Genomic DNA, 27567 nt, shown 5'->3' with positions numbered 1-27567 from the left:
AACCTCGTGTGTTTCTTGTCCAGAAGAATCGTAACGGGAGAATTCGAACTCTGGACCAGTATACTGAGTGAATTGCTAAATTAACCTATTTATTACACACTATTCTCTTTTTCTCCTTTACTTGACAAGCGTTCTTGAATTAAATATACCTCGTACATGCCAAATTGTAATCCGCCATATTGTCACGCAAACACGAGAAAACATTTGCGTGACTTGCGTGACAAAGTAGAATCGGCCCAGATCCCTCAGTAAGCGCGGTTGGACCCACTCATCCAAAATGGCGGGTCAGGTTCGAGTGCTTCAACTCGAAGCTGGTCAAGAGTTGGAAACAAAACTATTCAGAATCGAGAAAGGTGAGTTTCTGGTGCTTTACAAATCACTTATTCCGGGAAGCGTTTCAAAACTGTTTGAAAATTTGTATCTATATTTCAGAGTGGGGTGACAGCAAATTTACGTAGGCGCAAAACTTACATTTCTAACCAGTTGATTTCTCAGTTTCTGATGTTTTCTTAGAAAAACTGGGCCAAAAAACTGTATTTGCACAAGTTGTAGCATGTTCATGTTATATTTTCGCAATCGCAATTTTTTGCTCTTTATAAAGGGCGAAAATTTGAAAATTTATTATTGTGATCAAAGTTCCCGGTGAAATTTCCACATCAAGGGTTATGTTACACCCTGATAAGCAAACACACACTAAAAAAATTGGGACGAATGCAGGCGGATTTGCCTCTAATCTTGTCTTTTATACAATTTGATTTAAGAAAGCTCTTGAAAGGATTGATTTTCACGATTTAGATTGGATGATCTCAGACAAACATAGGATATAAACATATTTATCGGCTTTTAAATTATGTACGTTTAGTAAGAGGCCTGATATTGGTTGCCTTTTCCAATGCTTCCAATTTATTCAATTTTGCACCGCATGTTTTATGCAGTAGGAAGCTTCTATGGATTTTTTGTGTTTTATTTTATGACTGAAGTAAGTAAATTTACTCCAACTGATTTTTATATCATTTGTGTACAATTTACCGGGAAGTAAACTTTTTGCTATTAACCAGTGAATGTGCAAGCAGAATTGTAAACACCTCACCAGATGCGTGACACGAATGATATTGATTTGGGTCAATACAAGGTCCAATTGATTTTATCACGTACAACTGTGCCAAATATGTATCCAAAGCTGTGAATGAATAAATCTAGTTTAGCAGGCAGGATCAGAGCTTTCTTTCAAAATCAAGAAATATTCAACTGCATTCTTAATTGAACTTGCAAGGAATTAATGTGACTTTCATCCTCAGTTTACCTGTTTACAGGAAATTTGACTCAAACAAAATCTAATAATCATGGACAGTTGAAAAAAAAGGGGTTCTTTGGCAACTGTTGGTCTCATGGCCACCAATTTGTAAATGCATTGCTGGAGTAGGAGAAACATTACAGTAGTTTGAAAGTTAAGAAAAATATAAACCATCAGCACTATTAGCCTGATATTTTGCATGATCTTGCATGATCACATACTTTAAGTCACTTTTTTCTTTCTGGGAAAACAATCTATTTTTAAAGGGGCTAAATCACTGTGTTTATGAAAAGTAACTCATTTAGCAAATGGCCAACTTGGTAGGGTTATTTTTTCAATTTTTTTGTCTGTACAATTGTGTATTTTAGCAGCTTTTTAATGTTCAATAGCTAAGTTCTTAACCCTTTACACCCTAACATCAGTATGTATATTTGTCATACTGTTCTCCGTGTCATTCCTGAGGTGCTGACAAGGAGAATTTGCTTCATAATCAGGAGCATCTGTAGTTGTTGATCATTTCCATTAATCTCATGACCTTTATGTTTGAATTAGGTGTGATACTGTAAGGAGAAATGAGATGCTTGTCTCTCTTAGGGGTGAAAAGGCTAACTGTTTCTTTTTCTTTTAAGGATGGACTTTACGCTTCACCTTGGGTCCTTCACTACAACCTTACAATGTTCACTTACTTTGCAACCACCCGCCGTCCAATCAGCAGTCATTTGATAGAAAAAAGTACACAGAGTTAACATGGACATGTCCACCTGGACAAGAATGTGACGATGCTGATAGATTTGCAGATATTATAGCACATACTGCAGGATCATTTCATTTCTATGTCACTTACCAAAATGGTGAAAACAAAGGAAAAGAGTAAGAAAGCTTGTCCTGCCTTAATCATTTCACTCCCAAAATCTCATTAGCAATTCTCTTTACTGTCTGCTATTCTTATTTTGTTAGTTTGAAGAACTTGGTATTAGATCAACTAATAATCCCCTAATTGATATTTTTCTCAACTCTCATCATTTGCCTGCTTGATTTTGTATCAATATTGTAAGGAGAAATTCTATCTTGGTCTCTGATGGGAATCGAAGGGTTGAGTTGGGATGGCTAAGTCTTAACCCTGTAACGTCAAATTGGAATTTTCCTTTTCAGTCACTCTATTTTTTTTTATAGAAACTTAGTCAAGAGAATTAGGTTTATTTTGTATATCAGGATGATGCCCTTCATCTGATAGGTTTGTCCATTCTCATCACTTTTTGAGTAGGTAGTATATTAAGATTGAGAAGAGAAGTTAACTGTTGATCACTTCTGAGAGTTAGAAGTATCAAGTCAGGTTGGAGTTTCCAGATAGGGGAGGGGGGGTTACTTAAAACCTGGATAGGGTGGCACTGGTATAAGACTTTAAAACACTGATCTCATTCAAACACTAGAAGAATTTCCAGTTTAAAGCGAGGCATTTGTGCTCATCCTCACTTACTTGATCAGTTATTAATCAGCTGTCAAAGTTTTAATAGATGATAGACAACCTGGCTGTGTCTCTCAATTATTATTTTTTTTAAGAACTCCAAATGTTCTTTTTGACATTATTGTTAGGAATTTGCTTTTCTGTGTAACTGAACATTGTGCTTTCAATAATTCGCAAGTGGAATTGATTTCCATTACAGCATATTTAGCTGTCATGTCATTATGCATCAAACTTTACCTTGCCTCTTTTTATTTTGTTTCTGATTTAGAGAGAGAAGGACAACCTCCGGTTATTTTTCAGTGGATCCAGTTTTAAAAGTGAACAGCTCAGAAACTATCCCATTAGAGTGTGTAAGCTTACAGACTGTGCTGTCTAAGAGTTTAGGACCCTTGGAGGAGTGGAGCGATCGACTTAGGGTTAGTACCCAGTATGTACAGTGAATTATGTAGTACACAAGACCCCAGTAAATGGTTAAGAATATATGAAAGTCATATATTTGAACTGCGGATAAAGACGTTAATGAAAGTGATCCTCGCAGTAATGTGCACTACTTAGGCAGTAGTGAAAATAAGGCCTGAAAAAAATTCAGGCCTGTACGGGATTTGAACCCATGACCTCTGCGATACCGGTGCAGCGCTCTACCAATTGAGTTAACAAGCCAACTGGGAGCTGGTCATGAAGTTTGTTCTAAATAAACCCGTGAAGTGATGAATAAATGGACCCCAAGACCCCAGGCTGTTCAAAGCACAATTAAGCTAACCAAGGGTTAGCCAACAATTTCGGTTTAGTTTTGTAGCTTTGCTGACAGTTTTGATTGTTTATATTTTTCCTTTAATTTCTTCTTATGTGAAGGTAAAAGCCCCTCAAAATGCAGGTCCTAATGAGCACTTTATTTCAAGAACAAGTTAAACAACTGTGCCTCAAGAACTGAGGATCAACTTTTCCCTGGGTAATTCCCTGGGCAGGTCATTGAAATGTGTTCTATAGCAAGTTACTACCTATACTTTCAAGTTTTGTTGATGTCTCCTCTTGGGAGACACATTGCCTCCTTTAGGAAGCACATTGAAGTGTGATAAAGTAACATTCCATTCCTCCATTCAGGGAGAGAAGAAATCAATTAACTCCCTTTATATTTTACCACAATATAATAAGTAATACTTATATTTATACATATTTTGATATTAGATACTTTGTTCAACTGAATTATTTTCTACAACTTGCTTTGATTTCTCAGGTAACCAAAGAAACTGGTTACAATATGATTCACTTTACGCCGATACAACAACTGGGAAAGTCAAACTCTTCATATTCACTGTTAGATCAGCTCAGCGTCAATGCTGCTTTTCATTCACCTGGAAGAAAAAATGCTTCCTTTGATGGAGTTAAGGTACATGAATTTGAAATAAATTATAAAGCAATTCATGAATTGTTAACACTTATTTTCAGAGTACTATCATACTAATTAGATAAAAATCATACTGGTGATTTTTTTAGACTAATTAGTTATGACTGATTCATTAACCCTTTAACTCCCATGAGTGACCAAGACAGAATTTCTCCTTACATTAACAATACAATATCAACCAGATAAGTGATGAGAATAAAGAAAAATATCAATTTGGGGATAATCAGTTGGTGCAATACTAAATTCTCTGAGCTATCATTATTTGATAAGAATTGTCTGGTTAACAATAAGGAAAATTAAAAATTTGATCTGGTTGTTGAAGGGTTAACTAAAGATAATGATAGTTACTAAGTTAGTATTTGTAATAACTTATCTTCAGTTCATTGATAATAATTGTACTGTTTGAAAAAAGTGATTCAAAAAACAATTTTAAGACCCAATCATATCCACAACTCTAAGCTTGACTTGTTAACCCATTCACTCCAAAGATCTGAGTGCTAATTCTCCTAACCTGTGATAATACCAACTGCTGTGGTGTATTACTGAGAATTTAGAGTACTATCAAGACAATTCCCCTGCTGATAATTTTCTTAATTTTCATGAACTATCTTATTGTCGTTGTAAGGAGAATTTACTTGTTGGTCACTCCTCGCAATAAAAGGGTTAAAAAGATGCCATTTCATGACCATATATTAACAATTTGATGCACTGATATTTTTTTATAAACTTTTCTCTTAGGATATCCTTGACAAGATGCGCAGTGAGTGGAAAGTAATGTCTATTGTGGATGTAGTTCTGAATCACACAGCTAACAACTCTCCCTGGTTATGGGATCATCCAGAATGCTCTTACAACTTGGAAAACTCTCCTCATCTCAAACCTGCATTTTTGTTGGATCGTGCCTTGTGGCATTTCACCTGTCAAGTAGCTGATGGGCAATGGTCTGCAGATGGTTTACCTGCAGAAGTGAACTGTGAATACCATATACATAGAATAGGTGATATATTGAGGTAAGTTTTGGGAGTTTTCTGTCTTTAAGCCCTTTAACTCTCAGATGTGATCAACATGTAACTTCTCCCTGTAATATCCATACATTATCTAGCAAATAGATAATGAGAATTAACTCAAATTAGGTAATGAGAATATTCATCATCAGGTAGAAGTTGTTATCTTGGTCTAACACCAAATTCTTGTAGCTAATTTACAAGGAAATGTGTAGCAGCTAGAGAATTGACAATAAGTTCTTGGGAGTTGATTAAAAGTGTTCACTCTGAAATGGTTCTTTCTTCTCGGTTACATGTACTCCTTCTCAATAAATCAACTGAGAAACGTGGTTTCATATTGCAATAGTATCCTCTAGTTGATAGTTGATGAGGTTGTAAAATCTCATCATCTGTTTGCTGGTGCAAACATCGAATTATTAGGAGAAGTACAGTACATTGAAACCTTTCAATCATTTTTATGAGTTGATAGTTATTAAAAAATTATAATAATCCTATTTTCATGAGCATAGATAAATTATTTTACAAGTACTAAGAAATTACAGAACGGATATATGCCAAGATTTTGTTACCAATAGATATTGATTTATTTAATAAGTTATTTTTTCTTAATGTCAGGCACCAAGTCTTGCCAAAACTACGGCTATGGGAGTTGTTTAGTGTGGATGTTGCAAAGGCAGTTGATCAGTTCCGTACAGCCATGCTGAAGGTTAAAAAACCAGGGAGTGGCTCTTTAAAACATGATGAGGAGCCACTTGAACTAACAGTAGGTCCATCATACGAACGCTTTTCAGCAACTGTTGATATGGTAAAGGCTGTTGCAAAGTTTAACAGAGAACGGTAAATACATTCTCTTTGTTTTAATTTTCTAATGTAATACTTAATTAACCCTTTAACTCCCAGATCAAATTTGTAATTCTCCTTACTGTCAACCATACAATTCTTCTTATGTTAGTTCAGAGAATTTAGTATTTGATCAACTAATTATCCCCAGTTGATTGTTTTCTTTATTCTCATCACTTTTCTGGTTGATATTGTATGGATATTGTAAGGAGAAATTCTGTCTTGGTCACTTGTGGGAGTGAAAGGGTTAATTCACTTATGGCTATATCACTACTAGCTTACATAATTACTTCATACAGCTCCCACAATTGATATTACACCTTGACTGCAATGCTAAATCACATTTGATCTAATGTTGTGATATATGCATGTTCAGATAATTTTTGTTTTTAGTTCACCCACTGTTATTCAGCATCATAATATCCATACTCACAGTAGTTGCATGTGTTTAAATTCATCATAACATACTTGAAATGGAACCCATTTAATATAATCACTGTTAGAACATAACAATTCTGTCTCATAGGTTGATAAACTTCAAACTGTCTCTAAAGACAAATCGATTGAAAATGAGTAGTGTATTTCTCTTTATTTTTAAAATTTTTATTTCATCTTATCTTTCATAAATTTCCATCATAAAATTTCCTTAAATTAAACAACAGCAAACTTGGTTGTTATAGAAACCTGATTGTTGGAATTAAGGCTTTCCCTTTTCAGGCATTTAAACTGATTGTACTTTGTTACCTCTTAAGTTCTGATGCTTTGGATGAAAAAGGACGGCTTCAATTATGTTGTGAGGACTTTAAAGCACATCTCAATAACCTCAATGACAATGTCAAGAACAGAGAAGTTGCTGATCATATTGAATCTGCCATCCAGAGCGTTCAGAATACAGTGCGGTATGAACGTCTGAATGGGGATGGCCCAAGACATCCAAGAGTCACAAGAACATGTCCTTTAGTAACAAGGTAAGGAGACATTTTTAGGAATTTCTAGATTTGTTATTTAATCCTTTACACCTCAACATCAGTATGCATATTCTCCATACTGTTCTCTAAACATTTCCTATGGTGCTGATAAGGAGAATTTGTAGGGAGCTTAACATGAAGGACTCTGGATCAAGAGGTCAAACTCTATTTTTTGTGTGGGACACTGTTCTCACAGCGCTTAAGCATCTAGGAGTAATACACTTGTGGGTGGGTATTGGGAAACTTTTGGGGAATCTTGATGAAATGCTATTGGGTTATTTTGATCGATAGACCAGTGTCCCAACCATGAAGATATATTGTTGTGTTATTTACTAGGAGGAGGTCCATGAGGAATTTGAACTGTGCTCTATGTCTTGGGTACAGCCTGAGGCCCAAGGCTGAGTGCTGTTGTCAAGTTTAATGGCACAGTTTTTTTTTGCCCATTGCGATCAACCTAAGTTATTTCAGCTAATTTGCTTTTATGCTATGCTGTCAATGGCATGGAAAAAATTCTGAACCATGGTTTGTATTGTTGAATTCTGGAACGGTTACAAGAGCACAATTAGCCATTAAGACACAAGGAGTCAAGATTCCTTATACTCCCAGTCACTTCATGAAGTGGAAACCCAAGTTTTCAAAAGTTAAGTCTGACCTTGGATGCTTGAGTTTAAATTATTTATTAAGCATTTGTGTCTATGCTAAAATATACAACCTGTAGAGGCAAAAGAAAAATTGATGGCTCAATGCGCCTACTGGTGCAATGAGCACAGCTGACAATGATGATGTAAAAGGTTGTTGAGTAAAACCTTAGTCTGTGGTGATCTTGTGTTCTTCGTTACCAGGTATTTCACTACACCTGGCGACTGTGATACAGTAGAAGAAGAGGAGAAGCTCATGTATTCGAACAAGGCAAAGTTTTGCATGGCACATCCAGGATGGATATGGGGTGGTGACCCTCTAAGGGACTTTGCTGCCCCAGGATCATTTGTCTATTTCCGCCGTGAAGTAATTGCATGGGGTGACAGTGTTAAACTTCGATATGGTAAAGGGCCAGAGGATGTACCATTTCTTTGGGATTTCATGTTGAAGTATGTGAAGATTTGTGCAAGGTGAGATAATGGCCAGAATATCTTTTAGTCTCCTCTCTAGTTTTCTTTCTGTCAAAAAAATTGCTACAACAAGTGTGAGTTCCTGGAAAAAACCATCAACAGAAGCCGTAAACAACTGCTAAATAGAAAACCTAATTTCACCAGCAATGTCCAGATTATTAGCTATAACTGATCTGTTTTTGCGTATCGATATGATGCATTAATTAGCAATTGAAATGACTTCCACAGTAACAACTCAAGGCTACTTTGCTTTTATAGCACAATGGCCGCTTAATTTTTGCGGGAAATGACCTCTTTCTCAGCCAGTGCCTAGTGAAATCTGCAGGTCCAGTAACCATGCTTTAAATGTTTATATCTCTGACAATTGCTCTGTGTTTTAGGGTATTTGATGGCATTCGCCTTGATAATTGTCACAGCACTCCACTTCATGTGGCAGAGGTTAGTAGAACATATTTTAAACCATTAAATAAAACTGTATAGAGAGATGTTGAGTAATTCCAAACCTTTTCCCAAAACTGTTGTGAACTGCACCGGTGCATCCAGACCAGTCCTGTTGAGAAAGAATGGATAAATGTTTCTCTTAAGATGTTAAATTTTAATTGCAGTACTTTGTAGATGCAGCAAGGCGAGTGGAACCTGACCTTTATGTTACAGCAGAATTGTTCACTGGTTCTGAAGCTACGGACAATATTTTTGTGAACCGACTAGGAATTACATCTCTTATAAGAGGTAAGAACCCTTTGACTACTATAATTCAACAGCGTCTAATTTCTCCTTACTAAATCACCCCACAATCAAATCTCAAAGAGGGGAATATTGGGATTTTCGCTTTTGCAGTTTTGGCTATCTTTTAGATCGGTTTTTCGGTTTTTTGTGTCAATAAAAGTTCGGTTTTGCGGTTTTTGTTTTTATTGCGGTTTGCGCATTTTTCGGTTTTTAGCATTTGGTCTTCGGTTTTTGTCAAAAATACTTTTGGGCTTTTGGATTTGGTATCCTATGTGGTTTTCGGTTTTTCCTTTTTGGGTTCCGCAGTTCCTCTTCCTTCTGAGCGGCAATTTTCGCCTCCACGCAACGCAAAGCATAGCCGCGAAACCTCTTTTTGCTCCACTTGTCACCTCTATATCGGATCGATTAGGGTTTTGATAACTGGGATGTGAAAATTTATCAGCTTTAACAGTTTTGCATGCGGTTTTCGGTTTTGATCGAATCTTTTTACGGCTTTGGATGATTTTTTTCCCTTGGTTTTGCGGTTTCATATTGGTGTGAGGGTGTAAAGGGAGTAAATACTTGTAGATAAGGTCACCAAACTGGAAACATTTGGAAGATAGAATAATTGATATTGGTGACTGCAACAAAACTTTTTTAAACTTGGTTTACGGTAGTTGTTTCTTAAGCATCTTCTCTACTACAAAATATCTGTTCTCATTCTGAATTCTCGTTGTTTAATCTTGAACGTTTTGGTTTGTTTATCTCCCAAACAGAAGCTCTAAATGCTCCTGACCCACATGAGGAAGGCAGGCTGATTTACCTCTATGGGGGTGAAACTGTTGGTGCTTTCATGCACCCATCAGCTGTGAAGCCTCTTGTGCCTGTCATCGCGCATGCTCTGTTTATGGATGTTACACATGATAACCCTTCACCATTTCAGGTACATGAAGAGAATTTATCAAGTATATCTCACTGTAGGAGTAACATGATAGTAAAAACTTGCTGGTCAATTTATTTAAACAAATTCTGTGGTGAGAGAGTGCTTCATTGAAGAAATGTAAAATGGTTTCCGTGTTTACATAGCCTGATGTAAACACTTGGGAGGTTGGGAGAACACGAGATAAGCGTAGGAAACCACGACGCGAAGCGGAGTGGTTTCCAGCTTATCGAGTGAAATGATATAGCTATTGTTTTTTCTCAGGTGCGATCAGTTTATGACTCAATTGCCAGTTCAGCTTTAGTATCAATGGCTTGTTGTGCCACGGGTAGTTCCAGAGGATACGACGAACTGGTGCCGCATCATGTAAGTTAAACTCGCTCTGATGGTAGATGCATTTTTTGGTGGGTTTAAAAGGGGAGATACAGAAAGTAAAAGGAACAAGGAAAATTTAGCAGTTAAACACTTGAGGGATGGGTAGGTAATGTTCGAAGATAAGATAAAAACAATTTGATAGAAGGAGAAAGATTTAGTCGCGTAAGAACTCGGGAGGAGGAAGAAAACGGGTGCTTGTGATGAGATATAGTATGCAAATACTTGTTCCTTGCATGTCATTAAGAGATATTCTATCATCCTGAAGATATCTTAAAATTCATAATCAAAGATTTGTTAGTTAATTCCTGTGTGTTTAAATTGTGTTGTAGATCCATGTCGTAAAAGAAGATCGCCTGTACTTGTCTTGGCCAAATGACAAATCTAAACTTGAAAAAGCGGCATTTGTGAAAGAGACTGATGGTATTATCTCAGCCAAAAAAGCCATCAATGAACTGCACAGATGGCTCGGTGAAGAAGGATATACACAGGTACAAAGTTTCCTTTGCAAATCTTTTGTTCTTACCACATTTTAACGTCATCTATGATCTAGAACCCAACAGACGCAAGGCAACATGGGATCTATTTGTTAAATATTTCCATGTACCAGTTTCAACAGAAACGACATCCCCTTGTTGTTTCATTCTTTAGTATTTTCCAGTAAAAAAATTGCTTCGCGGTCTCTCTTGGGACCGTCGAAAGGTTAATTTCAACCTCTGTTGTATCAAAACGTTAGAAGTAATTATTCTTTTTTCCATTGAGTGAGTTTTGATATTATTTTCTAGGTGTATGTGGACCAGATTCACCATGATGTTCACGCCATTACCAGGCACTGCCCAGACAAGAGAAAGACTGTCGTGTTAGTAGCACATTCTGCCTTTCACCACCCCTCTGACCATCTTCAACCCACTAAGGACAGGCAGGAGATTCACATGAGTGGTATTCCACCACTAAACATCCCAGGTCGGTCATATGGATAAATAACTACTATACTAATTATTATATCAAGCGTTATATATGGGATGATAGTTGTAAGCCAAGCTAGCTGTAGGTATGGAATGTTGCTTTTATTGAGAACAGCTCAGAGAAAATCCTAAAATGCGCATCCAACATCGCAGCAAAAATGCTTCAATGGGGTATTTCTTTGTTTCAACCCGTGTCCATGCTATGTGAGGTGAGTTATCATACCCTGTCAGAACCAATCAGAACCCAGGAATGACTAGGGATATGCTATGGCTAGTCTTTTTTTAAATGCCACATAGTCGATGTTTATATTAAGTGGCGATTATGTACTTATTGACTGAGTGGAAGAGCCGGACCTACGTCCACGGCCCTCATACAGGGCAAGCAAGCTGTTTCCGTAGTTATTTTGTCTTTTTTACAGAAGTTCTTTATTTGTTTCGGGATGACTATGTTTTTCGCTCGGTAGGTGAGATCAACGAAATCATTTTTGAAGCCATGTTGCTGAAGAGGCAAGATGCTAGTGAATTTATTAAAGATGCTGAATTTATCAATGGACTTCAGTCACATGAAGTGCTACTCCAGAGGCATAAACCACTCCATGAGGCCAAGGTAAGACTGGGAATAGTCACTCTGACTTCCCTCAAACTAGACGCACACTAGACGCATATCTGCCGTGTATTTAGGCTCCTGAAGTGGTTAAATTCACGCACAGTTTTTTAGGTAAAATTTTCATATCCATGTGAAATTTACCACTTGAAGGCGTGTCAGAGGGCTTTCCAATTGTGTGTCATATAATCAAAGTAATTACAACGGTAAGTCAGAAGAACGGAAAATGCAGCCCAGAAGAACCAATGAGAACTCAAAGTGAGATCAAGCAAACTGCCTAAAGCGAAGGAAAACGCGGGAATCTGTCGGCCGAAAGATAACCGACAGATTACCGACAGTCAGCCGACTGTTGGCCGACAGTTAGCCCTCTGTCGGTGGAGGGGAGCTGTTCTTCACAATTACCGACCAAGGCGCGATTGGTGTTAGTTTTGCATCTGCTTGGTTGATTGAGTGTAGCGAGTTTTCTGGACCAATCGCGAAGCAAAATAAAGGAAGCAGGGCTTTAAAACTGACCCAAATACGCGCAAAAACTGAAAAGAACTCAACAAGGGTCTCATTTAAACAAAGGCCAATGCTTCACAAAAAGGTTCAAACAAAGTAACGAATACTGCTGCATCCAAAAGTCATCGACTTGTCGTGCTTGGAACATTCAACCTCTCTTTTTAATCATACTTTAGACTTGTCGTGCTGAACAGAAAGGAAATAACAGTTTTGAAGTATATTTTGATCATTTCGCCCCGGGAAGTGTCATTGCATTTGATGTCACCATGGAAACCAACGTCAAGAATGCTCTCGGTCAGTTGAGGTAAGGTGCCAGACAGAGGCTATATAGTTATTTGCTGCGTCATGTCTTTTGAGCCGTTTTAGTAATCGTTTGATATATTCTGTGTTTTTCTTTCTTTTCTTCTGTTCCTTTAGACAGCTTGGAGTGGATTTGTATGAGAAACAGTCTGGGAGCCAGGAGAGTTACAAAATGATTGATGAGTTAGACGACATACTCGCCAATCTGTCGCTGTCCGATCTCAACCGAGTGTTGTACCGAGCAGATCCCGAAGAACGAGATGATGGTAATGGTGGGGGAGTGTATGTTCTGCCTGATACAGGACCTCTTGTTTATTGTGGTTTACAAGGTCAGTGCAGACGTTTTCTCCATTAAAGGAACGTTATTGGGTTATATAATGGGTTATATATATGATGTCATTAGCGGCGGGTTTGCCTCATTTTTCTTCTGACGAAGGGCTAACGCTCGAAACGTCAGCTTTTTTACCCTTTACGGTGGCTAATTTACGTTTTCAACCCAGTTGTTAACACTAAATTACCTGCTATACACAAGACACAATTCTCCTATTCACCCTGACGAAGGGCTAACGTTCGAAACGTCAGCCCTTCGAAATTCCTTATGGCGGGTAGTTTACATAAACAACTCAGTTAATAAAAGCAAATTATCTTTTAATGCTCCTCACCAACGCAGCACCACAATTTCTTTTGAAACTTACCCCTTTTTTGCTGTTGTTTGTTTAACGTCCTACAGGTGTGATATCAGTGCTGGCCAATGTCCGGCCGTTTGATGATCTCGCTCACCCTCTGTGTAGAAATCTGCGGGATGGAAACTGGTTGTTGGATTATGTTGTGGGAAGACTTCTTCCTTTTGTTGGTACAAGACAGGTCAGTGTATAGCATCTAATTTCTCCTTACAATATCATCTCGAAATTACACATCAAGGTAATGAGAATTAAGGAGATGATCCAAAACTAAAGAAGCTCTGGATAGTTTACTAAATTCTCCTTTTCAGCACCTTAGGGAATGTATAGAGAACAGTATGGATAATATACATACTGATGTAAGGGTGTGAGGGTTTAAGGCAAGAGCTCTAAATTGCAGTTAACACGACTGAATATAGGTAACAGGTACAAAGATTGTAAGAGCTTTTTTCTCTAGTTGGCACTTGGCACGTGAAAGCTTCCCAAAGACTTTGTTTTTGTTATAGTATAATTACTTTATGATTTCCGTTGTGTTTATACCTGTAGTTGGGTGTATGGCTTGACAAGGTTTTCAGTCTGATCAAGGAATGTCCAAGATATCTGGTTCCATGCTACTTTGACGCCATTATCACCCCTCTTTATCTTAAACTGCTGGATCGAGCTTGGAGCCAGATGTCAAGGTTTGTTGTTTCTTTTTCTGTGAAGTTTTTCCAGTGGCCTTGTAGATGCTTTGAAATTCATCTTGTGGTATCATCTCTTAGAGGAGAACACGGTACCATCCGTGTAATTTAAAATTTCCATTTTTTCAGTTTTGTTCAAAATGGCTCATCATTCCTCAAAGCCCTTTCACTTGGCTCGCTCCAGTTCGTTGGCCTGTCTCGGACAGCCTCGCTTCCAGCTCTGTCGCCCCAACTGTACCATGGTCCATCATCTGGGGCTGACATGCCAACTCTGATGTCATTAGCGGCGGGTTTGCCTCATTTTTCTTCTGGCTTCATGCGCTGCTGGGGGCGAGATACGTTTATTGCACTTAGAGGTTTATTACTTGTAACGGGCAGGTACCAGGATGCCAGGTATATAAGTTAAGAAGCTCTTGTACCTACTTGCATGTGAAATGTTATTGAGAGGTTTTAAATTTAATGTCGAAAATTACTCTGGAATTGCCTTGATTTTGTCATACCTCTCTATGCGAACGGTCCAGAAAACTCGCGCCAATTTCTCAGCCAATCAGATTAAAAACTACATGCGGGCGACTTGGTCGCCCGCATTTTCCCTCGCTTCGGGCAGTTGCTAGTTTTTACTTTGAATTCTCATTGGCTACTTGTGATATTTTCTTTTTTTGTGATTGGCTGTTGAGATTACTTTGGTGCTGGTTTTACGACGCTCAATCGAACTGTAAATAAAATACTTGTTTTCAAAGCCCTTTGCCTTCTCAATGTTCTCTAATTTCTTGGACTATTGCAGACATCATATCTTGGCCTTTGCTGGATGTATCCGCCATGGCCTCATTCCTAACCTGTTGGACGGTGGACGCAAGCCCCGGTATAACTGTAGGGACGCCCCGTGGTGGTGGCTCCAGTGTATTCAGGATTATTGCTCCATTGTCCCGGATGGGCTGAAGATCCTGTCGGAACCAGTCTCCAGGATCTTCCCTTCGGATTGTTCTGATCCGCAGCCGCCAGGCAAAACCGTAAGTTAAAAATATTTTAAACTTCCCTAAAAACCCTCGAAATACTTAAGATAAACACTGTTTATTCGCCTGAAAAACAGTGCACGCAGCCAAAAATCTTCTCACTCCAATTTAACGATCCTTACAATTCGCGTGCGTGCGCATTCTCGCTTGCAATCTTGTTGATGTCACACTGCACATCCGTCATAACGGAAGTAGACGTTGCCTTCCCTTTCTTTTCCAGGATCAGCCTCTATATGACGTAATACAAGAAGTGATGCAACGCCATTTCAACGGTATCAGTTTCCGTGAGCGGGGAGCTGGGCCAGAGCTAGACAACCACATGCATGGTGCAGGGTTCAATGTCTCTGTTGGTGTCCGCGAGAGCACTGGGTTTGTTTATGGTGGGAGCCAGTGGAATGCTGGGACATGGATGGACAAAGTTGGTGAATCTCATATGGCGGGAAACTTTGGAGTGCCTGCCACTCCCAGGTAAATACCTTGCTTATTGTTTATGGGAACAGGAAACACAAATATTAACCTTAATTCAAATACTCTGCCGTTTAAGAACTATACAGCAGACAGTCAGATCAAGATGGTTTCTTACTGATAAGTTTGATTATTCTCATTTCCTGTTTGCTGGATAAAGTATATATTATTGGGAGAAGTTACATTTGAATCACTTCTTGGAGTTAAAGGGTGAATTGTTTTCGTGAGCTCGCTTTAAAAGCTTCTCGTTGTTTCGTGTCGTAGTCTCCAGTAAAGTCAATTCTCGAGAGTTGAACATCGCACAGTTCATTCAAGTTAAGCTGAATACTCTGTTTTAGGGACGGCAGCGCAGTTGAGATAGTGGGTCTTTGCAAATCAACTGTGCGCTGGTTAGCTGAGCTGTGTGATCAAAAGAAGTTTCCATATGCGGGCGTTTCAAAACTTCAAGATGGTATGTTTAATCTTCATTACAGTGCCGATTTAAATGCAAAGTTCCCTGGTACATCTATTTGTCCAAATTTTAAGAAATTTAAAGGGTATCTTTGTCATCAACCTTGGATGTCATATTGTTGAGAAGTATTCACTTGTTACAAGGTGCTGTTCATTCTTGGGAGTGAAACTGAACTTTTCTTTGATATTGATTGTTGCAAGTTCATTAGGAAATTTATTAGCAGAATAGGAATTCCATCATCGCTTCATTTACAGGCGAAACTTTACATCTTTTAAGGTTTTCCCGTAGAGTTATCTTACAAGGAGTGGAGCTTGAAGATTCAGAATGCGTTTGAAGAACATTTCTGGATACCTGAGGATCCTAAAGATAAAAAGCAGCAAGGTGATGAAGACAAGTTGGTCCACAGAAGAGGAATTTACAAAGACACTGTCGGAGCTACTCACAGATTTACAGATTACCAGTTCAGACCTAACTTGTGTGTGGCTATGGTTGTGGTAAGTTCAGTTCGGTGTTTGTAGGTAGCAAGATCGCCCCTATTCTTACTAGTTCTCCTCTAGCAATACAACAATTGCGCTCCTTCCTTTACCAGTTCGCCTTAAAAATCTTGTTATATTTGAAGGGGCAGACTGGTCGTGGTGGGGGCGAACTGGTAAAGGGGAACGTGCGATTGGTCGAAACCTCCATAAACTGTTACATTCTTGTCGGTATCACTACATCTCAACCTCTGACTTTGAGATTTGTTCAGGGCTTAATTTATCCTTGAAATTTTAGTCCATCGTTGCAAAGAGGGTAACTCAATGAGAATTTAAAAAAATTGTTTGCTAAAGCGTTATGATATTTTCATGATTAAGAGGAAATTCTCAGAACTAGCTAACAAGTGATGGTATTGTTACATGTGAGGAGAGTTAACCCTTGGATCTTGGCCTAATTTGCCACGTGTTTCGCTGATATTTTAGGCTCCAGAGATGTTTAACCCTGAAAATGCGTGGAAGTGTCTTGACATGGTGGAGGAAATTCTCCTAGGTCCACTAGGCATGGCTACATTGGATCCCAGGTAACGTAATCGCACATCTGTGGAAAAGATGTAAAAAAACCTAATTAAAACTTCCGCACTCAGTAAAACACAAAAAGAGAAAAAGAGTAGAGGAGTATAAAGGACAGAGTGTGAAGGGAGGGGGGGGGAGCGTAAGCAGTGGCGGATCTCCCCCGCTTATTTTGGTTAAAAAAAAAAAGAATTGCATAAGGAAGAAAAGCCAGCAGGGCAACCGATACAAAAGCGCCCTCCCCCCTCCCTTTAGCTCAAGGTCTGGATCCGCTACTGGTAAGGAAGGGGATTTTTTTAATTTGATACTATTTCTTTCTGTTTCAGTGACTGGGCGTATGAAGGAGTTTATGACAACTCGCAAGACTCCACCTCATACAAGAGTGCTAAAGGATTCGCTTATCACCAAGGCCCGGTGAGTCAGTCAATAATTTGATATTTGAAGACGGGATTGTTTTTATGCCTGGTTGCTGCTCCCCTCTCCTCCCCCCCACTTAAGGAGGGTGTTGAAGGGAAAGTTACTATAATTTCGACACCTTAGTAGTGGGAAAAAGAAAAGGACGAAGAGACTAAGTCATGAAAAAAAATTAGGAAATTTCTTTTTGGTTTGAGAGAACCAGTCCTGTTAATTTTTTTGCTTTTTTTATCGGGCTCGCATATAAGTGACGTGTTGAGTGAAAAAATACCGTATCGAAATGAGAAGCTTAGAATCGTAGATTAGCAACTCTAAGAGAAGGTTATTTCCCCCGAAAAGAGGCACCTGAAAGAAGAAGCACCACAGAATTGCGGCACTCAAATATAAGAACCAAGCAAGACTTAAACAATTTGGTTTATCGTTCTGAAAACATGATATTACCCACATCTGAGAGGGAATATAATATTTGTATCGTTATTTTGTAGGAGTGGCTATGGTGTACTGGCCCTTTCTTGAGAGCTCGGCTGTACTTCGCTAAAAAACTTCATGATCCAAAGGGACTGGAACTGGCAGTTGTGCGTGTAAAGAGCATCCTGGCAAGACACAAGGTAGAGATAACGAGCTCCCCCTGGCGTAGCCTACCAGAACTTACTAATGCAGGGGGGGCTCCGTGTCATGATGGCTGTCCAGCACAGGCGTGGTCTGTCGGCTGCTTGTTGGATGTGCTGTATGATATGGAAAAGTTGGTCAAAGATAATTAAACTTAGTTTTTATTAACTAGTCTTTTTCTTCCCTATGGTTGTTTTAAGTAACGCAACTTCTGTAACGTAACTCAATGGTGGGTTTGCCACGCACGTTGTCGTCATTATGTGACGTGACTATAAGTGGTCACGGAACGGGTTAGATTGCGTGACTATGAAACGGCAGCTTGCCTAGAAAAACTGGAAGGTTTAGGTAAAGTCGAATATCATAGAGATGTCCCTAGGTTATTCCAAGTCAGATTTCACTTAGGTAAGATTTGCAAGTAATGATAATGATAAATATTTAGTTAATGTTTTTTGGTGTAGAACTGACATTTGCTAACTCGTGAATGTTTTATTGTTTGTTTTCAACATCAGATTTCTTTTTTGCATTAGTTTAGGAAAGACTTGGAGCTTTCAAAGTAGTTAGGTGCAAAACCTTTTTTAATGGCTTATTTAAGATGGGATGTAATTTTTTTCTCCAGGCCTGATCCTCCAATCCTAACGAAAAAACACAAATAACGAAACAAAAATGAATATTAGTTTTAATGAAAAAACAAGATGTAATAGTATTTTTGCGAAATCGTATGTATACTTCATCAACCGAAGTATAATTCCTTCTTTGCCCAACCTGAGATCTATATGCGGGCTCTACCATTTTAACGGTGTGTATTGGCGCATGCGCTTGAGCCTGCGCAGTAGAAAAGCACTTAGAGGGGATTACATCATGGGAAATCGTAGTGTCTCCAATGTAGCATCAAGTTACAACATTGAAAAATTAGTGATTTCGTAGAAAGGAACTAATTTCTCAGAATATTAAATTGGTTATGTATATTTTATGTAGAATGTCGAATTTTTTTTTGCTATAGTATTATTTATGCAAGTTATTTCGTCAGGGTTACTTTGCATTTTAGGTGTAACGTGAGTTGTCTGTTCGTTCCACTGTACGTGATTTAAAAGAACTTTAAAAAATAAATGAAATATGAATGAATTTTTTATTCTTCTTGTGGTGAAAACCCTTCCATAACATTATTACGATATTTTAAACCCCGCCACCGGCCATCATAGTTGTTTTCCGGCACTTCTCGTTTCCCCTGGAATATACAATACTGATCATTCGATCAAATAGTTGATTTCTCCGTGATAACAGCTGGTACTTTAGTCGTCTCAAAGCGTCTGAAGACAGAAGTAAATCACATTGAGGATAGCAAACAAAAGACGAAGTCCACCCCTAAGAGGTAAAGTACCGACCCACTCTCCTTGACAATGGTAGCCCCAGTTTCGTACCCAGACCTTCCATGGCTACGCGGTTATAGTTAAACGGGAAGATCTGGGTACAAGATTAGGCTAACCCTTACCCTCCACCCAGGGGATCGCAAGCTTAAGTCTGCTCACAAACAACGTCTTCTGAGAAACGTATACGCAACGCAGCCTTGCGAGTTAAGACTGGTATCTTTCTTGTATTGCGTTAGCTTCAATATTTCGCGACTTGATTCAGACCAATCTCACGTTTCAATCCACCGCTGGCTATCGCACCGCTTACCTTCGAGTTGCTCTTGACTAACTGGATGTCAGAAGTAGAGTGGTTAATATGCTCCGCAATCAAAAGTTTATACTCCGTTATCTTTAAAATTCCGGCACTGAAGTGAGGCTTAGAAGGCGGAAGTAATCTGACACGTCCCATCAGTCTTGGCGGGTAACAACCGGTATGGCGGCCATATTGCGGACAATGTGCTCAGAGAAGATAACTGAATCGACTTAGCTCAGCGTTTTGCGAAAGTATGTTCTATATTTTTAGGGTCCAAAACGTTGAAGTACCTCAGGGTAAACATAAGTTAACTTTACTCACTTGGTTTGCTGGCTGAATTCAAGATGTCAGTGTAACAGCGATGACCTTGATTAGAAAGATTTGTTTGCACCTAACAAGGTAAGATTTTCTCGCTTTTATGACATTTACGTTCAATTTAAGGCTGTATTTATGACAGTTTAGGTAGTTATGATTTTGCTCTCAATTTCGGCAGTCGACGACAAGATTTCCACACAGCCCATACTTCATTATGCATACAGTTCTAGTATGAAAGAAAACAATGGCTGAAGTAAGAGGTTGCCTTTGGGGCTTCGGCCCTAAAATAGCCAGTCGTCAATACTTGGAAAAATTATCTGTCATTTTGAAATAAGGGCAAGACGCTAGTACGAGAATTTTCATGCTGCCTTCTAGACCCAATATTGAATTCGTGTAACTTCTTTTTTGTGGTAAAACAAACAGTTTTTGATAATAGATCATCCTTTTTAACAGCAAGTTTACCTTTAAGCCTTGAGACGACAGTGGGACAGACTGACTGTCCAGCTGACAGACTTAGAGTAACTGAGTAACTTACTTAAGTTAGATTTTAAACATTGTAATTTTATTTTATAAATAAACTGCAACAAACATCAAAAACTTTGACCAACTGGATGATTGCCTGACTGAATAGCTCACTAACTTTGTGAGTCTGTTACTCACAGGCTGTTTGACTGACTGTCTGACTAACTCACTGACAGACTTTCTCACGTACTCACTGACGGACAGACTGATTGATGGACTGACTGACTGATTGATAGGATGACTGAATGACCCACTAACTTTATAACTCAGTGACTTACAGACTGTTTGACTGACTGTTTGACTAACTTGGTCACTGACAGAATTTCTGACTGACTGACTGATGGTCTTTCTCACTTATATACTTACTCACTAATGGACAGAGTGGCTTACAGAATGACTGACTGTCTGATGCACTGACTTCTTCACTTATTTATGAACTCACAGATGATCAGAGTGGCTGACAGAGTGATTGTCTGATGGGCTGACTGATTTACTAACTAGTTGGAGGACGGACTGATTGATTGACTGACTGACCAACAGACTGACTTTCCCACTTATTTACTAATTTAATGACTGGCTGAAGAACTAACCCTACTTTCTGATGGACCAACTGTTTGACTGAATAACTGACTGACTGACTGACTAACTGATTTTCTGACTGACTGACCAATTGACTAACTGATTAATTGACTTAAGACTGACTGATTAACTGACTAGCTGACTGAGTGACTGACTAAATGACTGATTGTCTGACTGTCTAAATGAGTTACTAACCCACTCACTGACACACTGGCTGACTTTTTGACTGACAGATCGGTTGACAAACTGACTGATTGACTGACAATCTGACTTGTAAGATTGTGTTATTGAATGGAAGACAATTTGACAGATTGACTGACTGAGTTACTGTATAATTGTGTGCCTATGTGACATTCTGTTTGGCTGGAAGGTTTGATTGTTAGATCAAATGACTGACGGACACACTACATCACTGATTAATTGAATGGACATATAAGACTGTCACTGAATGATACTTCAACATTGTTACACCAGTTTGCATGTCATGAAAAATTACCATTAAAAAAACCCAAAACCAAAAAATTGAACTGTATTGGTATTTGCCTGGCTTTGCAGCCTGTTATAGTTTGGTCTTCAACTCCTGTAAATGGATAACCCTTTTTAAGGAAAACTTTCTAATCGCATTTAATGTGTAGAACAAAAACATTTTTTCTTCAAAGAGTTTTAAAAACAGTTCTGTTAATTTCTTGTGGGAACTAGTAAGTTGAACCATATTGGTGTTTGGCTGGTTTTGCAGCCTATGCTTTGTGATGCTTCCAAAACAGTTGATACATTTCTCATTTGAACGCACATTTAAAAGCCATAAGTGAAATGGAGTTTGCATGATTTAATATTTTGACTATGCCGAAGTTGTCATGAAACATTGGAGCACTTTAGCGATTGAGTGTTGTAAAACCAATAACAATTTGAAAGTAATCACAATGACCAATCAAAAGAAAGAAAATACCTTTAAGAACCAATGAGAACTAAAAGTAAAAACAACCAAACTGCCTGAAGTGCAAGAAAATGCAGGAGACCAAGTTGTGATTGATTTTTGTTTTGCATCTGATTGGTTGAGAGAGTGGTGTGAGTTTTCTGGACCAATCACAGAGGGAAGTAAAGTAAAAACAAAGCAACCGATTACTTTTGGATTACTCTGGATTGAAAATTGTTTTTATCAATTTAATAAATTATGTCTCATTAGTAGCTTTCCTTTATTGATTTTATGATTCTATTTGACAAACATTTTGAATAGTCTTGTAATTGCTTTTTTAATTAAAGGCATTTTGTGAAGTGTAGTACTTATTGACTTTTACTTTAACAGGAAGATGCCAACTGGAACATGAAGTAGACCAGCCTCAGCAGTCAGGATGTGGCTGTCATCTTCAAAGAGTTGTTGTTTTACTTAATTGCAATCCAGCCTTTGGGTGAACCAGGTAAACAAAACTCTTGTTTAAGCCAAGTTCAGTGCTAAATTTGCCTGAGACATGCAATCTATATAAGTGCCATGCTTGATTCTCACTGTGTATGAGATGTATGTAGTCTTCTTTGTTTTCCTTGGAACATAGGACCTTCACTGTAAGCCACCATCTCTATCAATCTTGGGACAGTCTCTGTCTCCTTCCCAGACCCCTTCCTTCAGTCCTTGGCTTTACTTGCAGAGTTGGTCTCCCTAAGGAGGATCTAAAATAATCACCCAAATGGCCAATTTATTGTGGAAATAGAATTAGTGTTGTTTCCTTTGGATAGTTTTCATAAATTGGTTTGAAAAAGAGAAAAATATCAGTAGTAGTGAGGTTAAGAAATCACGCAGCAAACCAAAAGGATGACAGAATTAAGGAAGAGGCCTTTGTGAAGTGCATCCATTCCTCAGCCCTTTTCTTTCCTCTCATTTGCCTCCTCTTCACTGTGATCTCTTTTAGTCCAAAGTTAAGGAAAAAATACAACAATAGAGAGTACAAAAATGCACCAGTAAGCTTGGTCAGAAGAAGCAAATTTTTCTTAGTTTTTTCCTATCATATTTTGTTGCTTTGTTGCTTTTTACAGTTCATCTTAGTGGTCTATACAATTAGTACAATCTATGCATGGTACTTTCGTGAATTGCATGTCCAGGTTACTTGATGTATAGTCAAACTTTCCATGTGGCAAACCTTACAGAAAGTTGAAAATGATACCACACTCCATTTTTTCTCATTTAAAAAATCTTTCCTTAAGCCATCACAAAAAAGAGACTTTTCAAGAAATATTAGGCCAAAAAGAAAAAACACCATCAACTCAGTGTAAGTTGAATTGCAACTCTCTAACTTAACAGCTGCCACTTGGACACACTGTAATTATGACTGCCATCTGATGGCGAGGAAACAAATTTGAAAAGTTGTGGGTGTCATGCTAGTGATTCAATTTTTGCTTAATCAGGGCTCACTTTCATTTTCAAAGTCGTCATTCAGTGACCAATAATGGATGCCCAGAAACAAAGTTTCAGTGGCCAGAAAATAAAATTTAAAAACCTGCCAACCACAATGCTTGCCTTGAGCTGTAGAGGTTCATCCAAGATCTCAAGGTTTATTACTCAGTCAACTGAGGGAAAAGAGGCAAATTTTGATTGAAGGGAATGAGAGGACATGAACTTCATTTTCTGAAAATTTTCTTTACACAGTAACTTAGAGGTAAAAAAACATGAAAGCTAACTTACTGCAAATTTTTTTTGCAAATTTTGTAGTTTAGAAATACATATGCTTTCACTTTTTAAGTTAGCCACATGAAGCAAACAACTCTGTTATAACAACTTGTTTTAATTCAGAAAACTATCTCATGGTGGCAAATCTCCTCCAAATTATACTCATGTATTAAGAGACATATTGCTTAATCTAAGGTTGTTGCCAATGGATGGTTTGACTGTATAATGTACATGTATTTTATTTACTGTGAACTTAATTGGTTTATTTTCTTAAAATCTCATTGGCTTTTCCTCAGTGACCTGATTTTCAGCGTTTTTTAATGCTTTTCAAATTACAAAATATCAGTTTTGTTCAAATTTTTTCGTAATTTCCTTCGCACTTAGAACGGAAAATCAAGTAGGAAAAAAGTACGTTCGGGAAACAAACATGGTTACTATTGCGTGACAGATTGTACCATGCGTTACCAAAACGATGTCACGTGTCACGCGAATCCTCCCAAGAACAGGTTCTCTTCTGTTTTATTGATTCAGGTGTGTCTGATCCTTTTTTTTTCATCTAAAAAAGAAACTAAAACGACTTCTGAAAAGTTTGTTATCAAACCCGAACGAAAAATTTGACAAAATGTAACGTAAATCAAAAGCTCAAACGTCGCTTTCAAAGTAAAATTTTATTTCACGCATTGAAACCATCGACTCATCAATCTTTGTGTCAATATTAAGTTAAATTTTAGTAAACAGAACTCTTCAAAAATAATCGTTTTCCGCGTAGCTGAAAGATGACTGGGCCAGAGTTGCATTTGTTGGTTGTCGATCGACCGAATAATTTTCCGAAGTAGGAATATATTTGAATAACTTTCTCCCGCTCACGAGGAAACAAAATTAACTGAGGAAAATGGAGAGGTTTTTAGAAGATATACTTAGGCTCTTCAGCCCCAAAACAGGTTAAATTCCTAGTTATAGCTGCGATCTCGATATCGGGAAAAAGGAAATTTATTTTGCGCGAAATTCTCAACGCATGCATTAAAAATTAAATTGATCGGAACGCGCAGTGGGAATTTAGAGATTGAACATTATAAAACGACTGAATTTATGTTCACAGTAAATAATTATTGAGGTTTTAATAATACTCTGTGGTACTGTTGTGCTGTGGATTCTGTAAAAAGGTTGTTTCTGGTTTTATGTACGCCGTAAACATATCCAAAATTTTATTATCAGTTCAAGAAAACGTTCCCTGTTGTCACGCAACAGGAGTGAACTTTATGTCACGAATTCGGATAACGTGACAAAAAAATATCCAAGTTAAGTTTCGGCTGAAGCTTGTGTCTGCAGCGTACTTTGGTAACAGAAAGAACTGTTTGCTTGAAACCAAACGTAACTTGATACCACAAAGTTTTATTGGAACTTGCACTGAACTTGGCTCTATTTTGAGAGGTTTAATTAGTTCACCCAAACAACTGGATTGCAAAGTAAAACAACATGCGATTTTATTGAGGAAATAAAACATTGTCTCTGTTGTCCATGACTTTATTGTAAAAAAAAAATAAAAAAAAAATAATGTAGCCAATCTCATCCCCGCCTTATGGTTGCTTCCACTCTGCTGCTCTTAGTCAGTGTTGTTTCTTTAGTCCTCATTTATTATTCCAACTTTAAAATCCTGTTCAGTTTTATCTGATCCCTTAGTCCAAGCCGGGGACAGTTGAACACTTGGAAGAGTTGACCACTTGCTCCCAAGTAGGGGGGACAGGGTAAAGGAAAGTGAGAGTTTGCTCCCAATGCCTCCAGGGTCTTTCTCCTAATTTGTCACAATACCGCTGCTAATCAATTTGGAATTAATTAGTTGGGAAAAAAAATTAAAATGCGAAATGGAATTTGACTGAAGGTGCTGATCTGCAAATCAATGTATCAAAAGCTAAAGTGATTTGCCTCGGCGGCAGTAGAAAAAATTTAAGCTCGCAATCGCGCCATAAAATCAAAAGGAAAAAACCTAATTGAGTTAGAAATGTTCCCAACCAGGACAAAAAAAACCGAAGTGCTAACTTGCCGTGCCTAATTTTCAGTGCATCGCCACTGAAAGCAAGGAAAGATACGGAATCGCACTAATCTGGTTTGACTTTATCACACAAATGTCACCAAAGAACACAAGTCGCTAAATGTCTCTTATCAGTGAAGATACCCATACCAGAATCTCTCTCTAATTTGATTGAAAATAATTCGGTGCGATTTCTATCCTTATGACTACTAAAAGGTTTAGATTTATTTGAAATAAGAAAAAAATTATTGCAAAAGGTTTATGTTAATTATGCACATTCAGCTTGGTTTGTTTGTTGACCATTTTAAATCACAAGACGTCAACAGGGAATTGTTCCTTTTAAATTTTCAATCATGCATGTGCATGCGACGGAATAATTGGAGGAAAAATAAAAGAACAACTCCCCATAGAACGTCCGTGATCTGAAACAGTCAAACAACAAACAAAACCGCCTCGAACTAAATGAAAAGCTAGAGAAATGATAGTGAACCTTGGAATTTTTAAGACTGAGCTAAAGACTAGGGCGCAGTAATTCTAATAGCTAACAAGATAGGAATAGATTTACCTTAGCTCTTAAAATTAATTATTAATGCGATTTAAATCGGCCTCAAAACCTAGATCGGTTAGATATTTAAATTTCAGCTAAAGTATGTTTTTATTCCTATGCTAATTATTCCTAAGAATGCTCCCGCCACAAACTCATCTGTGACTGGAACATTGTGTGACAAGTCAACGAACAGCTGCGTGACAAGCCAACGAAAAGCCGCGTGACCGCTAATGAAAGTAAGATCTGTAATTATCCTATAAAATATTAGAGTAACTTAACTATTTATCTATCTATATAAGTCCTTTGATTAAGGTTTTTTCCAAAATAAAACTAAGATAATTTTTAGTTGGCAAAGGATGATGAAAATCCTATAAGTATAACTTATCCTAATTTAGGGAAAAAATGCTACCTTATCAAAAAAGCAAACGAAATTGCCTATTCATGACTAAGCCTATTGTATATAATCCTGTTTTAATATTCTACAAAAAAAATTATGCTTATCCTAAAATTAAAGTATCTATAGTATGATGTTTTCATGGTGGATAAATTCTACTTAAGTAGAAAAAAAAGAAATTTTCCTGAAATTAATATAAAGATAAGTTTCATCCAATTCAGGAGGAGGAAAATCCTAGAGTAATAGATTTATTTTTAGATTGAAAGAAAATGCTACTTAGGGTTAGTCCCTATCAATAACTAGACCTAGTTTTTACATTTTTTATAGCAGCATATCTATAGCATTATGGTTATCCTAAACCTATGGTATCTACAGTAATGTTTTTTGCTTCTGTAAGAAAAAGAACCCCTAGTAAATTTTGTTTATTTATAATTGGCCTATGGTTATTATTTTGTTTTATATTTAAGTTATATTTAAATGAAAAACTAAAGAAGAGAGATTCTGGATTCAGTATCAACCCATCAGAGAGACCCCCAGTAACTATCAGCTCAATTTGATGTTATTTGTGTGAGCCCAGTCAAGCCAGACCAGAGAAATCCAGCAAAAATCCGCACTCCCAATGTAAATACACCTAAATTGACCCCTACAATTCAGCGCAACTGTTTTAATGATCCTTAGTTGTGAAACATTTCAAGAGATACATTGAATGCAAAAAAGCACCTTCTGAGGCCAAAACTTGTCAAATTGATGCAGCAGTTCTGTGACAAATTAGGTGAGACCCCAAAGACAAAAGAGCAAACTCTCACCTTCCTCTACACTGTCCTCCCTACTTGAGAGCAAGTGGTCAACTCTTCCAAGTGTCCAACTGTCCCTGGCTTGAACTTTAGGATCAGACAAAGCATCACAGGATTTCTCAATTGGAATATTTCAGAGGACATCAGAAACACACCTTCTTAGAACAGACAGAGCTTCCACAACCCAGCAGGGATGGGATTGGCTACATTTTTTTTCTTTGTTCTTGCTTCTAAGTGTGTGTGCC

At 37.9% G+C, this 27567-nt stretch overlaps 1 protein-coding gene across 2 annotated transcripts; it reads left to right on the top strand.

Annotated features, from left to right (window-relative positions):
- The first annotated feature begins 267 nt into the window (after positions 1-267).
- Positions 268-18940, top strand: LOC131783169 (glycogen debranching enzyme). 2 transcript variants are annotated; one of them, XM_059099915.2, is made up of 27 exons: positions 268-353; positions 1924-2164; positions 3028-3175; positions 3994-4146; positions 4903-5174; positions 5784-6005; positions 6761-6976; positions 7819-8085; positions 8466-8523; positions 8691-8814; positions 9567-9733; positions 9995-10096; positions 10435-10593; positions 10888-11065; positions 11532-11674; positions 12349-12476; positions 12590-12801; positions 13203-13336; positions 13699-13832; positions 13962-14225; positions 14617-14842; positions 15066-15313; positions 15649-15761; positions 16050-16255; positions 16718-16815; positions 17131-17218; positions 17704-18940. In XM_059099915.2, exons 1-27 carry the CDS (start codon positions 278-280, stop codon positions 17977-17979), a joined length of 4653 nt encoding a protein of 1550 aa, XP_058955898.2. In that variant the 5' UTR covers positions 268-277; the 3' UTR covers positions 17980-18940. The 2 variants fall into 2 exon arrangements, with proteins under 2 accessions (XP_058955898.2, XP_058955890.2); XM_059099907.2 differs by having other exon boundaries at positions 16038-16255.
- Positions 18941-27567: the final 8627 nt, after the last annotated feature.

Source organism: Pocillopora verrucosa, chromosome 12 (genome assembly GCF_036669915.1).
Source record: "Pocillopora verrucosa isolate sample1 chromosome 12, ASM3666991v2, whole genome shotgun sequence".
Lineage (NCBI taxonomy): Eukaryota > Metazoa > Cnidaria > Anthozoa > Scleractinia > Pocilloporidae > Pocillopora > Pocillopora verrucosa.
Note: the sequence above shows the minus strand (reverse complement) of the source record. Positions and strands in the feature narration are given on the sequence as shown.